Source organism: Nansenia antarctica, assembly GCF_963989245.1.
Source record: "Nansenia antarctica genome assembly, chromosome: 3".
In the NCBI taxonomy this organism is placed as follows: Eukaryota; Metazoa; Chordata; class Actinopteri; order Argentiniformes; family Microstomatidae; genus Nansenia; species Nansenia antarctica.
The window spans coordinates 39,363,984-39,381,326 of NC_137688.1; the positions used below are offsets into that span (position 1 = coordinate 39,363,984).

The window sequence follows — 17,343 nt, forward strand, 5'->3', positions numbered from 1 at the left end:
AGTGTGTGAGCATCTGTGTGTGTTTGAATGCCTTCCTGTGCGGGCACACTGCATCTCTGTAGTCTGCCTCATCAGTGTTCACGCTTAACTTACCCGCTCACTCACTCGCTCGCTCACTTTGCACCTTCCCCTCCTCTCAGACCTCTGCACAGTGACAGATCTGTCTGGGTGAGTAGTGTGTTGCATATTTGACACCTGCGTTGACTCAGAATAAGTTTGAGATGTTAGATTTTTCGTCCATACTTTTTGCTCAGCAATGTAATAGCAAAGGTGACAGGCATAAGGGTATTCGCTTTCCCAAATCAGATCCAAATGGTGGCTGAATCTAAAGCCAAACTCTCATTTTTATGGAAGTAAGCAGAGGAAAATGAACTTGGCGCACCCTATCATGTGGGACCACTATCAATGGCTAAATAGTAGGGCTTATTAGCCAGGCTAGAGAAAACATGTCTGGCAGTGTATTTGTGCTTGTGTATTTGGGTTTGTTTTGAGACATCTGTATGTTGAATTGACCTTCAGACTCCCCATCGCTGCTGTTCTCTAAATGGGTCCCTGTGAGGAAAGCAGGTGCTCCTCCTATCTAGCCCCAACACAGACTCTGAAGGCAGCCATTTCCTATGGCCGGGGGAATTTGCATACACTCCTGCTTTGAGTTCCTGTTTGCTGCCCTTCACTTCCTGCCAAGCGGAGAGTGAATTCATGCCCACTCAGTGGCAGGTGTCAGATGGCAAGGCCGAATGGCTGGAAGACAGTGAGACCACTGTGGTGCCACCCCTCCTCTCCTCCTCTCCTCTTCTCCTCTCCTCCTCTTCTCATCTCTTCTCCTCTCCTCCCCTCCTCTCCTGCTCTACTCTTAATTTAGCAGTGTGGTAATCAGAGACAGCAAAAAGTGGGAGAATAAGTGAGAAAGGAGACGTGTGTGTGTGTGTGTGTGTGTGTGTGTGTGTGTGTGTGTACGTGCGTCCGGGTGTGTGTGTGTTGCGGTATCTTTAGAGACCAATAGTCTTAAGGGGATTGTGTTGCTTTGAGAGAAAATGGCTGTTAAGTTGCTGAACACAATACTTTAAAGTGCTAAATATACAGTATGCTACAATTCCAAATGCATCATGAGCCTTTGTAAATCTCTGTAAAAAAAAGAGACAGAGACAGAGAAACAGAGTGAGGAGAGAAGAGAGAATGAGGGGTGTCGGGGAGGGGGCTTGCATGATGTTCTATATCCAGGCCATCTTCTGGTGTGGAATGGTCCACAGAGGAGAGTGGTGAAGCGTAGCTACAGAGGGATCTAAACCCTGGCATAATGGAGACACAAAAATGAAAAGTGCAGAAACTAGGGCGAGAATGTGATGCTTCTTGCATTTTGTAGAACAACTCCCAAGTTTCTCACCACGCTGACAGTTACTGTAAGTGATGATGTGTTGTACCTGATAGAGGGAAACAATTCCCTTGTTGACCAATGCCACCTTCTTCCCGTTTTCCACCTACTTACTGTAAATTCATTTTTGAAAAACACGGACACATTATACGTGTGTAGGAGTGCAATATTGTATGATATTACAGTAATCAGAGGTGGTTGCTTACAAATATGCAGAAAGTGAGCACAGCACTGCAATATCCAAAGATTATGTTTCGTATAGAGAGGTGAAGCTTCAAATGCAAAAACCTATAGTTGTCGCTAAGAGATTGTCTATCAAAGCTGTAGCTACATCAGTGTGTTTATCTTGAGATGAGAGCGTTATGGACTGAAAGGGGAGTATGGACAGACAGATGTCTAGAGATGCTAATTGGTTTATTTGTTTACTCGATGCCAGGTGTGTGTGCAGATTGAGGCAGGACTCCCATCGGCTAACCATGACCCACTTCGATAGTGAGTGTGATACTCCTCTCTTAAACGAAGCAGAATCCTGTTGCTTAGAACCCGAAAATTACCATAAAATACGGTGTGCAGGTCTCTCAGGAGGCCTACAATACAATACTATAATTAACAACATTGAACAGGCAGCAATCGTCTAATCCCGAGGCCGCCTTCATTTTGCCTGGGGACTTTAACCAAGCCAGCTTGAAGACAGTTCTAGCAAGTAACTATCAATATATTTCCTGTCCCGTGTGTGGTGACAACACACTCGGATCACCTTTATTCAACATTCAAAGATGGCTACAAGATTCTAGGCTCCGGGATGTTTTTCATTTCATGGACTGGGATGTGAGTTTCTGTGGATACAATAACATTAGTGAGTACACAGATGCAGTCACGAGTTGCATTAGTAAATGCGGCTGATGTGAAGAAGGCTTTCAAGCATGTCAACACCCACAAAGCAGCCAAACCAGATGGCATCCCGGGCCATGTTCTCAGAGCATGCGCCGACCACCTGACAGATGTCTTCACAGACATAATCAACTTATCCCTGTCCCAGTCTGTAATCCCCACCAGTTTTAAGTCGACCACAATCATCTCAGTTCCCAAGAAGACCATGGTAACCTGCCTCAATGACTACCGCCCAGTTGCACTCACGTCCGTCATCGTGAATTGCTTCGAGAGGCTGGTTAAGTCCCACATTAACTCCTCATTACCTGCTACACTGGACCTACTTCAGTTTGCATACCGCCCCAATAGATCCACAGATTACGCTATTTCATATGCCCTGCATACAGTCCTATCCCACCTGGACAAGAAGGACACCTATGTGAGAATGCTGTTCATTGACTACAACTCAGCATTCAACACCATATTCCCCTCCAAACTCATCACTAAGCTCTGGGTCTCTGCATCCTGGACTTTCTGACGAGTAGACCTCAGGTGTCTCTCTGAATATCAGCAAAATTAAGGAGCTGGGGGGCGCTTAGGTGGCGTAGCGGGTTAAGCGTTGACCATGTAACCGCAGGGTCCCCGGTTCGATTCCGGCCGGGAGAGGCTGGTTAAGTCGAGAGGCTGGTTAAGTCCCACATTAACTCCGGTTCGATTCCGGCCGGGGACATATCCTGCATGTCATCCCTCCTCTCTCTCTCACCCATCCTTCCTGTCTAAATCTCTACTGTATCTGTCAATAAAAAATGAAAAATATGAGTTCAGATAAAACAAATATAAATAATAATAATTAATTAAGGAGCTGGTTGTGGAATTCAGGAGGAAACATGGGTGGGCGAAGTGGAGAGAGTCAACAACTTCAAGTTACCTAACCTCATTCTGTGCTCAAGACGGCACGTCAGCCATTCAGAACTTTTATTTCCGAGAGGTGCAAGATGAAGGCTGGGAAGATCACCTGGGACCCCAGCCACGCCTTGTTTTCTCTGTTACCTTCTGGCAAAAGGTATCGGACTTGGTCCAACAGGCTCCGGAATAGTTTCTACCTGCAGGCCATCAGACTGCTCAATTGTCACTACTTCTTCTACCTCAGGTCAGGCATTACCCCAGCCCCAATGTCCTGGCACACACATTAGCTTGTCCATAGTCAATTAGAAACAAGGTTTTGTGTTGAGTTGCTAGGTTGCATTGATCATTTGCTAGGTTGTTTCAAGTGTAATGATTGGTTTTATTAGTCTCTATTCGCTTATGTCTTATACCCTTTTTACACTACTTGAACCAAGCAAAGCCGAGCTGAGCGATGCTGTGCTGGCCTGGTTATGCATTCCACCATAGTTGCTGTAACAGTGCTGAAAAGCACCAGAAGAAAAGAACATGTCAAAGCCAGCACTGTATGGTTCAGGTTGGCCCTGTGGTGTGTAAAGACCCTTTGGTAGCTTGGGTGCTCTTCACTGGGTTCCTCTGCTGAAGAGGGAGAGGACTGGCTCAAAGACTGGCTTTATTTCATGATGCTAGACATGCGGTTGAAGTGAGACCAATCATTTGTCAGCTCTCTGTAATTGAAGTAGCCTATCCTATGAGGGATTGTTCAGAAAAAGTTTGTATTCAACCTTTTTCAGGGATTTCTTGATTCTGATGGTATAGAAAAATGTGGTATGCTAACTGTCTTTTCTTCTTCCACAGCCCCTCCCACTTTTACGACCACTCCTCCACAATATGTGGAGGCGAAGGAGGGGGGCAGCACCCTGCTGAGCTGCTCCGCCCTGGGAAACCCCAAACCAACGATCAGCTGGCTGAGGGAGGGGGAGGAGCTAGCAACTAGTGCAAAACACACGGTAAGTCAAACTATTGAACAAGAGCTGTGATTCAAAAGGGCAAATACGTATCTTGTATATTTTATGAATGCATCTATCTTTGTTTATATTACCCATCTATTTCAGTGATGTATTTCACTGCCATGTTATTTATTTTTATTTTTGCCATTTAGCAGACACTTTTAATCCAAAGCGATTTACAATTACAGGGACATTCCCCCTGGAGTAACTGAGGGCTAAGTGCCCTACTCAAGGGCACACTAGTAGTGGTGTGATTTCAGGCGGGATTTGAACTCACAACCTTCCGATCACAAGTCCAACTCACTATCCACTAGACCACCACTATCCCCATGTGGGATAAAGTAAAGTAAAGATAAATAAATGCCTCATAAGTTTAGTTCATTTTCAAATGTTTCCTTGACATTTGCTGGTGGTTGGAGAAATGATGCATAGTTCAGCAGAAAGCTCAGAGAAGCTCATGTTAAATGTATATGCCCCATCTCACAGACTATTGGACTTTCATAATGATTTCTCTGATAGAACATTTATTCTAGTTTGCAATTTTCAACATTTTACAAAGCCCTAGCTAGTGCTGCAGTCAGAAGGAAGGTGTGTAACCATGTAACAAAGCTCCATTTATCAGCGTTTAACGGTTCTTGCTGAAAGGGGAAAGGAGCAATATTTCAAAGTCTTCCACAAATTTAGTTTTTAGAAACAATGACAAATTCCCATGTTTTTCCAATGTAATTGTACAGCTGCTTATTTTTTCACATGGAATAAAAGCAAACCTTTTAGCACCACATTAAGGGGCAAGAAGAAACCTTTTATTGGCTAGGCAGGACATTCTGCTATGACTGTGATTGGCCAGGAAAGCCTGTCGGTCAGGATGCAGGAGTCAGGCCTACAGAGGGAGGTCCCTGAGGGGAGGAAGAGTTGAGGCATGTCAAACCTCGGTTGCCCCCCCCCCCCCCCCCCCCCACCCCCTCCCTACACACACGCGCACACACACACACACACCCTACACACACACACACACACACACACACACACACACACACACTCACACACCATCTCAGATGTTCGTGGTGGGAGTAAATCCCTCTCTTCTTGCCGGAGGCAGCACCTAACATTTGGAGTGGAGACGTGAGACGTACAAGAACTGACAGGTTGCCTCGGCTCTGTGTCATAGTGTCTGTCACTCACCGAGCTGCCCCCATTCTTATCCCTCTTTCTCATCCCTCTTTCTCTCACCCATCTCTCTCAGGCTCCCACACACAGCAGCCTCTCCAAAAGGTTGTAGAGAGTAGAGAGTAGAGCAGCGCCGAGGTGCCCTGGGCTTCAACACGCTCGCCTTAGTAAACGATCAGAGGACGTCCAAATGCATTATTAATCTCCTCCTACTGCATCAATATTACATTACTCCTAATATGAATGTTATACTAAACATGAATAGCAACAGTGAGGGAGCCAAGAGCCTCACATGGAAAACTCAGCATGCTGGGATGCCGAAAGCCTTTTAGTAGGTTGTGAGGTAAATCTGTTTGCACATTCGCAAAAATTCGCCTTGAATTGCTTTCGACTTCCATTTGGTTGATACAGAAAAGAATCATAGGAATCATGCTAGTCATCATCTCAGCACCCCACACTGTTTGAGATCCGAGTCACCCGACAGATTCTTCAGCATGTTGTGTGTGTCAGGCATAGTGTTCCGCCTCCTGTTGCTAGTCATGGTTCCCCTCTTCCTCCCTCATCTTCTTTCCCTCCTCCCCCACTTCCTCCTCTTTCCCCTTGTCCTTCTGGTCTTGTAGTCCCTAGTGTGTAATGCCTCTACTGTACATTTACATTTTTGGCATTTAGCAGACACCTTTATCCAAAGCAACAAATACATTTGTCTAAGTAAGTGAATCATCTATCCATCAGTCATCACAAGAAAAAGTAATCTGCTCAGGCCAGGGGGCCATTGGCACTCATAATGATAGAAGAAGGAAGATTTTTTTTTTTTTTTTTTTTTACTGTAGCTGTTCCCTCCTCCATCTGGAACATACAGTAACTAGGTATGTTTGTCCTGCCATTGAGTGAATAAGCAGTGAGCTGTAGCCTGTTTCAAACGGTTGCTAAGCTCTCGTGGTTGAACTGTTTGAGAGACAGATGAACAGGAGTAATCCCAGGGTTACAGCTGTGTGAGCATGAACAGCACCTATTGCATAATTTACACCAGTATTTTTTTTAACAGGGTTAAATGTGTTTTTCCCAGCTTATTGGTTCTTTTCACTGCCTGTGCAAAGGGAGGAAATACACAAGTACAATGTTACATGTTTCCCAGGTTACCACATCACATCACACCAGAAGTGAATTAGAGAACAATGTGATGACTTTAGAGAATTTGCTGTATGTTCTCTAGTAGTAATAGTAGTAGTAGTCTCTACTCTCTCTGTACACCAATTCTATCCCTTCCATGAGTTTTCATGTGCCCGTCTACTACTTGAAACACATATTGTAATGTTTGTACTGCATAGAATCCATTAATGCTAACTTGCTATGTTTTGCTTCCAACCACGGCCACAGGTGCATGATGGTAGTCTGACTATCCTGGGGATCACACGGGACGATAGAGGGGCGTACACCTGCCGAGCCTACAGCGACCAGGGGGAGGTGCTCCACACCACAAGACTGCTGGTCCAAGGTAAGCAGGTAGAACTGGTGGGGGTCGATCCGGGACTTCATTAAGCCATGCCCAAATCACCGTCCAGACTGAGGGGTGTGAATGTCAGAGATTGGAATGGCGGTGCACAGGAACAGTAACTGGTTTGTACTGAATGACCACTTATAACTGAATACCGTAATGTCAGATTTGACGGAGATGGTTTATGGGATAACGGCTGACAGAATGGTAATGGATGCAGTTAGTCCTAACTGACAGTGATCTAGCATCCAGGAAAAAAGAGACATTAGAATTCAAGACTCACTTACAGTTTTAACACATTATGCTATTAAACATTTTACACAGCGATGAATCCATGCTGCTGTCTAGTTATCTAGTCATCTCTGTTCCATGTTACACTATGTGGACATAGTGTTTGGTTTATCAGTCTGTAGTAGCATGGTTTGGTGTGTAACAAACAGTCAATACTCTCAGACGTGTGTGTGTGTGTGTGTGTGTGTGTGTGTGCGTGTGCGTGTGTGTGTTTGTGTGTGTGTGTGTGTGTGTGTGTGTGTGTGTGTGTGTGTGTGTGTGCGCGCGTGCGTGTGTGAGTGTGTATATATCACTGTCTGTCTGAGAGAACATCACTGTCTGTCTCCGGTCCATTAACCAAGCTCTCCAGTAGACACAGATCTGGGCTTTGCTCAGATAGATGGCTCTGATACAAGCCTCCAGTTCCTGCCTCTCTCAGTCTCCATCACACACGCACACACACACACACACACACACACACACACACACACACACACACACACACACACACACACTCACAGTCACAACAAGCACAGGAGGAGTTAACAACGGGGTGTGCATTACAGCCACCAGAGCAGTTTGCTTTTATGGAATGGTTAGTTAGATTTGATGATGTGGTAAAGATTAAGTAAATCTCAGTCGATGTACAGGTGTCGAAGACAAGTGAGAAGTGCTTGGTTAATGGTTACATATTAATGCCTCGATTTAGCAGGAGTTTTACCCTTGACTAGTTACGTACAGCAGTGGAGGCTGGTGGAGATAGAAATCAGAGGCCTGGCTCATTGTAATGCAAGGAACGGAATGAGGAATGGTATTAATAACATGTGTTTGTTGTCCTAGGATTTCTACTTCCACCAGCCTCCCATGACGTACAGTACACACACACACACACACACACACACACACACACACACACACACACACACACACACACACATCTCAGATGTTCATGATGGGAGTAAATCCCTCTCTGGTTATCAGGGTAGTAAATAAAAGGTGGGGAAATACTGTAAACGAAACGTTAAAATCTGCTCATTTTCATAAAAGGTGGGTCAACACTATTCACCATAACAAAGGTGCGTAAGCAGAGCTTATGTGTTTAGCCTCCATTACATCCCTGCTGTAGCCAATCTCTCACACACACACACACACACACACACACACACACACACACACACGGTTGCATAAAACCCCTTACAATGTGTTATTAGTTTGAGACTATATAATATACGTATCTATGGTGATATGATAGCGATATGAGTTTTCACACCAGCTATATTGTCTCTAAACACTAAGAATCATGTGTTGGAGGATGCAGTATCTCGAGATGGGCTTGTGAAGTTGTCTAGTGCCCTGATAGCAATAATAGGAAGAAGTCTGAGGAGTCATGATTCTAACTTCAATGATTTGTTTTTAATTGGTATGTCAGTCAACCATGCTTGCAGTAGTCCATCACAATGTACAACATCTTTCACTCTGTATTAAGGAAATAACCAAGAGGCCTAATCATAAAATATTAAACAAATAATATGGGTCTACTCATAAAAGACATCTTACTTTCATGGCTTCTGATGTTTTATGGGGGGATAGGGGCACCCCAGGCACTGAAGGTTCATGATGTGGAGGATATGTAAGCCCCATTGCTGACTAAGGTCCAAATTATGCAGCGTGGCTACTCACTCTATCTCATACCACATAGAATGCCTATGCCATATTAAAGAGATAGTTCACTCTAGATCCCATTTCTGTGATCAACCACAAACCTTCACTCCATTCGATATATCAAGACACTTTTAATGTACATATCCTAGTTATTTAGCAACTAGCTTTAGCCGCATTTTCTGATATAACAGGAGCCGATAGGATTGTGCACAAATTGGACCCCATTATATTAGAAAATGTGGCTGTTGTAACTTGCTGAATTATGATATGGACTTATTTTGAGAATGAACTTATTCAAAGGGGGATTTAAAGGGGCACAGGGATTTATTTATTTTTTTACTTAGGAATCTTAGAACAGCTTCCAAATGTGTTCTGTAGATCAAAAGGCTAGTTTGAGGATTTAACCCAGAGTGCTGTAGTATTTGGGGGAAATGGTTTTTGAAAACAACAAGAAGCTTTAGGGAGGATTTAGTTGCCATTAGTTACCGTTGAGTTACCGTTTCAGAATTAGTACCAAGCTAGGTGCATGCATTTATCACTTGTGTTTACTGCACATGCATGCATCTTAGTCTATGGATGTTGTAGGAGTTCATCAGACATATTACTTTCTGGCCAGATAAAAGTCTATTTTCTCATGTATTTACTTATTTTGTTTATATTTCCTGGCTATTTAGACAACAAAGATCACTAATGACTTGTATATTGGTGCCATTCAGTGAAATTGTCCTTTTCAAAGGCGTTATTGGAATGGGTACACAATTGAATAAATTACTTAAGATAATTAAGACATAAGACATAAGATACTGTATGTACTGTATTTGATTATGCATACTTTCTCTTTCTCTTTTAGGGCCGCCATATATTGTGTCACCACCAGAAAACATCACTGTAAACATATCCCAGAATGCACTCTTTACCTGTCAAGCAGAAGCGTATCCTGGCAACCTGACCTACACCTGGTTTTGGGAGGAAGATAACGTCTACTTCAAGAAGTAAAGTTATCATCCAATTCACTATTGTACCGCTGTACTGTACCTTGAATACAACACCTTAATCATCATTGTGTGTGTGTGTGTGTATGCGTGTGTGTGTGTGTGTGTGTGTGTGTGTGTGTGTGTGTGTGTGTGAGTGCGCGTGTGTGTGTGTGTGTGTGTGTCAATTTGTATTTGCAGTTTTGTACATACAGTATGTGTATTTGAGAGAGGAATCCATGTGCATCCATGTGTGTGCTGGTGCCCTGTCCTGCTTTGGCCCCTGCCTGAGTACTAGGAGCCTGGCAGGGGGCTGTCTGGAGCGTGCCAGGCGTGTTAACATGCTCTGATGAAAAGATCACATGACACAGTGCTTGTGTCATCACATGCCTCTCATACAGTGATGATCTGAAGCATAGCCAGCAGCTCTGTCAGGCTCCCTGGAGCAGAGCTTTAGTGACTGACAGGGTTTAGAGAAAGCGTAAGTGACTGAGAGAACAAGGGACAGAAAGAGCGTCCCGCGTGACAGAGTGAATGACAAAGAGAACAAATACCGTAATGTAGTGACTCGTAGAAACAAGCCCATGTTAGAGCATATCTTCTATCTTCCTCTGTGAAGACCTGGAAAGTGCAATGTCAAAACAAAAACAATGAATAACCAAAAACATGACTACAAAAAAAGAAAAGAGAGCCAGTGCACATACACATAAATGCATATGAACACTGTTGTCTTAATTCAATTAATTTGTGCGTTAGCTTTATTTACCGAAACGTTTCAGTAAATAAACCTAATGCACAAATTAATTGAATTGAGACAACAGTGTTATGTTTGAGAAAATAAAATCATATGGGGGGGGAATATTTTCTCTTCTGCTATACCCCCCCATGGCAAGCCTTCCAAAATATGACAACAAATATGTAATCATGGACAATAAGATTTATTTGACATGCTGTACAACTGCTCCATGTCTTGGAACCTATTCAGCCCTTGGTGGTATTTGACTCCATACTGCCCTCCCCTGGTACAGTATGGTACAGGAAAAAAACATCAAGGGCTGAATGGGTTGTATAGCAACTGCATCCGTCTCCTCCCTGTGAGTGTGTCTCCATGGCATATCTGGCTCCTCTTTCGACAGTGACCTGATGGCATGTCTGCTTCCTCTTTCGACAGTGACCTGAAACTCCGCGTTCGCATCCTCATTGACGGCACGCTTATCATTTTCCGGGTGAAGCCGGAGGATGCTGGGAAATACACCTGCAGCCCAAGCAACAGCCTCGGAATCTCGCCATCGTCAACGGCACACCTGACTGTTCAGTGTGAGTGTTACCATGACGACATAAGGGGGGGAAGGGTGGAGGCTGTATGACGAGGAACAGCAGTATGGGAGCCTTGTGTGTCAGGATTGCTCCCCACTGTACGGCCAGTAGTGAAGTCAAGGTTTGGTGTTGGGCATAAATATTATTTTTTTTTATTTTTTTAATAAGAATAGAGAAATAGTTACTATTTAGCAGCATGGAGTCAGATGTTGGAGAGAGGGAATCATTAATACTGTTTCATATACCGCTCATTATTTTGGCAGGGCCTCCATATTCTCATCACCATATTCTCTGCAATGTCTCATATTCTCTGCAATCTTCCATATCCTCTCATATCCTTTCATATCCATCATCACCTACGTATCTGTTCTCAGAGAGAGACAAGGGGGCATGCTTTGGCGCCACTACCCCTATGGTAGCCTAGTGGATAGTGAGTTGGGCTGGTGATCAGAAGGTAATGGGTTCAAATCCCACCTAGGAACACCAACACTAGTGAGTAAGGCACTTATCCCTAAACTACTCTATGGAGCCTGTCCCTCTAAGCTCTAATTGTAAGTCCTTTGCAGAAAGGTGTCTGCTAAATTGTTAAAATGTAAAAACGTGTAGCCTGTAGGACAGTCTCAGTGTGTCCTGCTCCTTCAGAGCCTGCACAATTCCTCCTGGGCGAATTGGACTTGTGACCTTACAGTTCACTAGGGAAATGCGACCCGTCCACCAATTTCTCTGCAATGCCGAGGTTGATAGGCAAGGGCAATTCGTTCGCCACTATGAGACTTTACAAATAATTGACCCTATATCCATCTCTTACAGCTATGCTAATCCTCTCTCTCCTTCCATTCTCCCTGTCACTCCCTTTGACCCCTCCCCAGACCCTGCCCGCGTGGTCAACATGCCCCCTATCATCTATGTTCCACGGAAACTGCCAGGGGTCATCCGCTGTCCAGTGGACGCCAACCCACCCGTGATATTAGTGAAGTGGGAGAAAGATGGCTACCCTCTCAGAGTGGAGAAGGTCAGTCTGCCTCAGGCCCCTCTGGACTGCTGTTGATGACATCTCATTCACAATCACAGCTGTTATTATATTCAATTACAAATGAGCCTGAATCCCCATGTGCTTTTGTAGTGCTCAATTCATCAGTTTTGGGATACATTTTAGTACCCTTAGGTTGATACTTGAGGGCCGTATTTTTGGCTTTAATGGTATCACCGCAGGGCCCCATTTAACGTGAACATGTCACACGTTCCAAATGTGACAATCCAACTTCTATCACACTACTATGATACGATACGCCTCACTTTTTATAAGTCATTTTATTGCTCTGTTATGCACTTTTTTTTTCTTTTTTTTTTATGTAGTGAAGTCATCAATACATTAACATTTAAAAGTGGATTACTGCACAATAAAGTAGCTTTTCAAAAACCTAAAGTAGACATACTTGGTGAATTCACCACAGCCACATTAGAGTACATGGGATAGAATTTGGAGTAAACTATCGTTTAACTCCCTGACATAATGAATGAATTAATGAATGAATGAATGAATGAATGAATGGTCTTTATTGTCATTAATACAGTACAGGTACCATACAACGAAATTTAGGAGGGGGGGCTCCACTGGTGCTAGGAAAAAAATACTAAAAACAAGAAGGGAAAAGAGCTGGTTTACATAAATAAAGGCTATATACACTACCCACTATACTATACTACTATACTATACAAATAAAACACTGTGCTGTACTCTATGCTATGCTATAAATATCCTAACATTTCCTATCTCTGAACCTTATGTATCCGAGGGTTGTCATATTGCACATAGTATTATTGCACATTCATTTAAAGTGTCGCAGTTTGCAGGTTTGAAATGTTCACATTTGTATTTCAGTATTGCACTTATGATTACAATCTAGTAGCTGCCATCAAATTGTCTAGATTTTCCAGGGCCTAGAACCTAGGTCTTTGCTGTGTTCAGGGCCTGAATGGCCCTAGGGTAGAAGCTGAGCTTCAGTCTATTTGTCCTTGCGGACATGGTCCTGAACCGCCTGCCTGAGGGCAGCCGAACAAAGTGTTCGTTCCCAGGGTGGGATGGGTCTCTGGAGATCTTGGAGGCCTTCCTGAGGCAGCGTGTGTTGTATAATTTGTGTACTGTAAGTATAGCATTTTTTTAAAAACTATGTCTCCCTATGCTGTATCTGCTCTCGCAGTACCCTGGATGGAGCCAGATGCCAGATGGCAGTATCCGGGTTGCAGAAGCCACAGAGGACTCCCTGGGCACTTACACCTGTGTGCCTTACAACGCCTTGGGTACCATGGGCCAGTCCCCCCCTGCCATTCTGGTGCTAAAGGTACTGGATGAGCTCTAAGCATTCTCTACCGCGCTCTGTCCCACTCTGGTGTGACTTTTGCAGTGTGTGTGTGTGTGTGTGTGTGTGTGTGTGTGTGTGTGTGTGTGTGTTCTGTACATGTATGCTGATGTGTGTGTGTGTGTGTGTTCTGTACATGTATGCTGATGTGTGTGTGTGTGTGTGTGTGTTCTGTACATGTATGCTGATGTGTGTGTGTGTGTGTGTGTGTGTGTATGTGTGTTCTGTGCATGTATGCTGATGTGTGTGTGTGTGTGTGTGTGTGTGTGTGTGTGTGTTCTGTACATGTATACTGATGTGTGTGTGTGTGTGTTCTGTACATGTATGCTGATGTGTGTGTGTGTGTGTGTGTGTGTGTGTGTGTATATGTGTGTTCTGTGCATGTATGCTGATGTGTGTGTGTGTGTGTGTGTGTGTGTGTTCTGTACATGTATGCTGATGTGTGTGTGTGTGTGTGTGTGTGTGTGTGTGTGTGTGTGTGTGTGTGTGTGTGTGTGTGTGTGTGTGTGTGCTCCCCCACAGGATCCCCCTTACTTTAATGTGAGGCCTGGGGGGGAGTACCGTCAGGAGGCTGGCAGAGAGCTGGTCATCCCCTGTGCCGCCTCTGGAGACCCTGAGATACCCACCATCACCTGGAGGAAGGTAAACACACTCTATGTATATGTTGTTTTGAATGCTTCATGTCTGCAGCCTTCAATTAAAGTGTTACCACCAATCACACTTAGACTTGGGTTAGTATTGTATGGACAGTGTCTATCAAAACTGTCATGGTCTTAGGAGCATGAGAACTTGAGAACTGTGCTGCTTTTGTAAATATTTGTTTTGTCAACTAAAGCAAGAATCTGTGTCTTTCTATGCCTGTTTTAACTTCATGCTATGTGCGATGTGCATGCGTGCGTGTGTGTGTGTGTGTGTGTGTGTGTGTGTGTGTGTGTGTGTGTGTGTGTGTGTGTGTGTGTGTGTGTAAGGTGGGGAAGCCCAGCAGGAGTAAGCACAACATCCTACCCAGCGGCAGCCTACAGTTTTTGTCCCTCAGCAAGGAGGATCATGGGGAATGGGAGTGTGTCGCTACCAACGTGGTCACGAGCATCACTGCCAGCACACGCCTCCTCGTCATTGGTACCATCTCCCCCACGTTTCCTCTCGGGGGTTGGGCCCAGTTCCATTCCAATTCAGTCAGTTTGTGAAGTTGAACCAAAATATTAATTCCACAGTTGAAAAATCCTCATTGGAAATTGATTGCATTAGGGTTTCAATGACTTCCCTGAATTGACTTCCCTGAATTGGAACTGACCCCAACCTCTCAGCTCTCAGCTATATTTCTATGCATGTCTGATGACCCTAGTTTTATGTGTACTAAAACGTAGCCGAGTGTGTGTGTGTGTGTGTGTGTTTGTGTGTGTGTGTTTGTGTGTGTGTGTTTGTGTGTGTGTGTGGGTGTGGGTGTGGGTGTGGGTGTGGGTGTGGGTGTGGGTGTGTGTGTGTGTGTGTGTGTGTGTGTGTGTGTGTGTGTCTGTGTCTGTGTCTGTGTCTGTGTCTGTGTCTGTGTGTGCATGTGCATGTGTGTATCTACAGTACGAGGCTGTGTATGTGTGTATCTATGACGAGTCAGTAGTACTACTAAGCTTGCATGCCTCAGGACCACTGGAGCCCTTGACCCCAGCTGGTGCATCCCCACATGTCTGCACCAGTGACGGACAGACAGCCCCCCCCCCCAGTGACAGATGACCTGTCAATCAGGGCACTGTGCTGCTATGGAGCTGACAGCTGGGATGTCTCTGACCAGGGACCAGGGTCTGGTCTTTCTTTGATCCCAGTGAGGAGGTGCTGGCAGTGGGCTACAGTGACCAGCTGCTGAGGGTGGGGGTGGGGGTGGATGGAGGGGTTCATGGCTGTGGCCACAGACTATAACACTGCCCCTCACCTTGACCCCTCCCTCTCCCCCTCGGTCCTCACCTCAGTCTAAGCCTCATCAGCCAATCAGCCGCACCCATACTCAGTCTGTGCAGGCAATTATGTGCAGATGGTGAATGGTAATGAACGCGTAATACGCATTATTTGTCTTCATAGGACAAGTTCATTTTGAACACAATGCCGACAAATCAGCGTGCCTTTTTTTTGTACCTTGACAAAACAGCTGTTAATGTGAATAAAAATACTCCTGACAGCCAGCTGTGGTTTTGTTGAATGACTGTGAAATGGTGATCTTCTCAATAGATCGTTCTCTAGTGTGGATGAAGATGGGGTCTCTTCTCTCATGTACAGGCACCAGTCCTCACGCTCCAGGCAATATCCACGTGCTGCCCTTGCACACCTCTGCTAACGTTTCCTGGGAACCCGGCTATGACGGAGGCTTCGAACAGACATTCTCAGTGTGGTACGGTCCAGTGTGAGTACTCCCAGCATGCTTCACTCACTTCACTCTTGGGGATGGCGAGGGTAGGGGTTGCAATTTTTGGAAATTCAAAAATCTGAGCAATTTAAGTCATGCCACTGCACCTGTGATCAGGCTGAAACATACAGTAGGTTCTACTTTTAGAAAAACAGGTTCTATGGTTGCTTGAACCATACATTCTTTCTAAGAGAGTACTATTATCAGCATACAACAGATGTCTTTAGACACAGCACATTGCACATTGAATTATATGGTCTTTCAGTTACCATGCTCAGTATTTGTATGTGCTTGTTTGAAAAAATACTGTACATACTATATATCACAGACAGTGCATAATGATGTTGTGTGTTATTGAACATGTAATGGGACGTAATGGGAAGACATTGCAGTCGCATTCTATTAAGCACCATCCGTGAGGCGCCATGAAACCACTATTATCATTTTATGTGCATGTCAGCAGTCATAAGAGCCATACCATGTTAGATGGACGGGTGTTTGTGTGTGTGTGTGTGTGTGTGTGTGTGTGTGTGTATTAATCATTTCATAGAAGTGAGGCCTGACAGTGGAATATGATTAATAGTCACTCCCATCACCTTCTTTCTCATGACCTGATAATACCAAATGGAAATTTGTGGACTGTCATATTATTAAACCATGTGCTGTGAACATTGCATATGCATGAGGGCTTCTCTTGTGTGCTTGAATTATGAATGACCATGAAGGGAGCTGTAACAACAGATGAGTCAGTGAGTGTATGAGTCAAACACGTCATCACTTTGATCGATATTACTATATAGTATTTCTATATACTGTAAGGAGGAGTGCAATAATTTTACTTTGTGAAGAAAACTGTAATATACTGTACTGCGGCGCTGTAAATTGAACAGTGACACACAACATATTGTATTATTGGTTAGCTGCCCTCCTGAATGGCATCAGATCTGGCCTATAACCATAGAGTAAGGGTGTGGTTAGGTATGGTGTAGCGACCTCTCACTACGTCTGTCCCCCCCAGGTTAAAGAGGGTGGACTTTGGGCCTCACGATTGGCACTCCATGCCAGTGTCCGGTACTCAGACGTGGTTGCTTGTGCCCGGGCTGGAGCCCAGGACGGAATACCAGTTCAGCGTGCTGGCACAGAACAAGCTGGGCACAGGCCCCTTCAGTGAGGTTGTGACGGTCAACACAGCAGGTGGGTGGCACTTCCGCCTACAGCAAACAGATTCCAGCCCAGAATAGACTGTTTCATATGCATGTATTCTATAGTTGCAGAGATTAATCCATTGCATTTTATCTTGTACTGTACCTCTGCTTGAAAACCACTGGTTTGACTCTGAGGCTGGATGGCACCAACATGGTTTAGCTTTTAAATTGGATTAAATCAAGGTTTCATCTACTAAACGTGTTGCACCAAACTTTAAACCGATCTTAAATCTAGTTTAAACCTAGATTTACTAAACCTGGATTAATTTAATCCATGGTCGTGCAACCCAGCCTGAATGTTTGTATAGACTTTTCTTTAGTTGTTCTTGTAAAATAGATTTTCTCTCACTGTGATTAACCTGGATAAATA

The 17,343-nt window shown here is 44.4% G+C and overlaps 1 protein-coding gene across 1 annotated transcript in view; it reads left to right on the top strand.

Annotated features, from left to right (window-relative positions):
- Window positions 1-17,343, top strand: part of igsf9ba (immunoglobulin superfamily, member 9Ba) — a gene marked incomplete at both ends in the record, with an annotated part of 55,644 nt that overhangs the window by 27,526 nt on the left and 10,775 nt on the right. Inside the window, 10 exons of the mRNA XM_080526511.1 lie at window positions 3,983-4,134; window positions 6,679-6,796; window positions 9,579-9,720; window positions 10,871-11,016; window positions 11,886-12,028; window positions 13,218-13,358; window positions 13,899-14,018; window positions 14,345-14,495; window positions 15,642-15,765; window positions 16,787-16,962. Coding sequence (XP_080382637.1) covers window positions 3,983-4,134; window positions 6,679-6,796; window positions 9,579-9,720; window positions 10,871-11,016; window positions 11,886-12,028; window positions 13,218-13,358; window positions 13,899-14,018; window positions 14,345-14,495; window positions 15,642-15,765; window positions 16,787-16,962 — 1,413 coding nt within the window. The remainder of the gene's footprint in view (window positions 1-3,982; window positions 4,135-6,678; window positions 6,797-9,578; window positions 9,721-10,870; window positions 11,017-11,885; window positions 12,029-13,217; window positions 13,359-13,898; window positions 14,019-14,344; window positions 14,496-15,641; window positions 15,766-16,786; window positions 16,963-17,343) is intronic.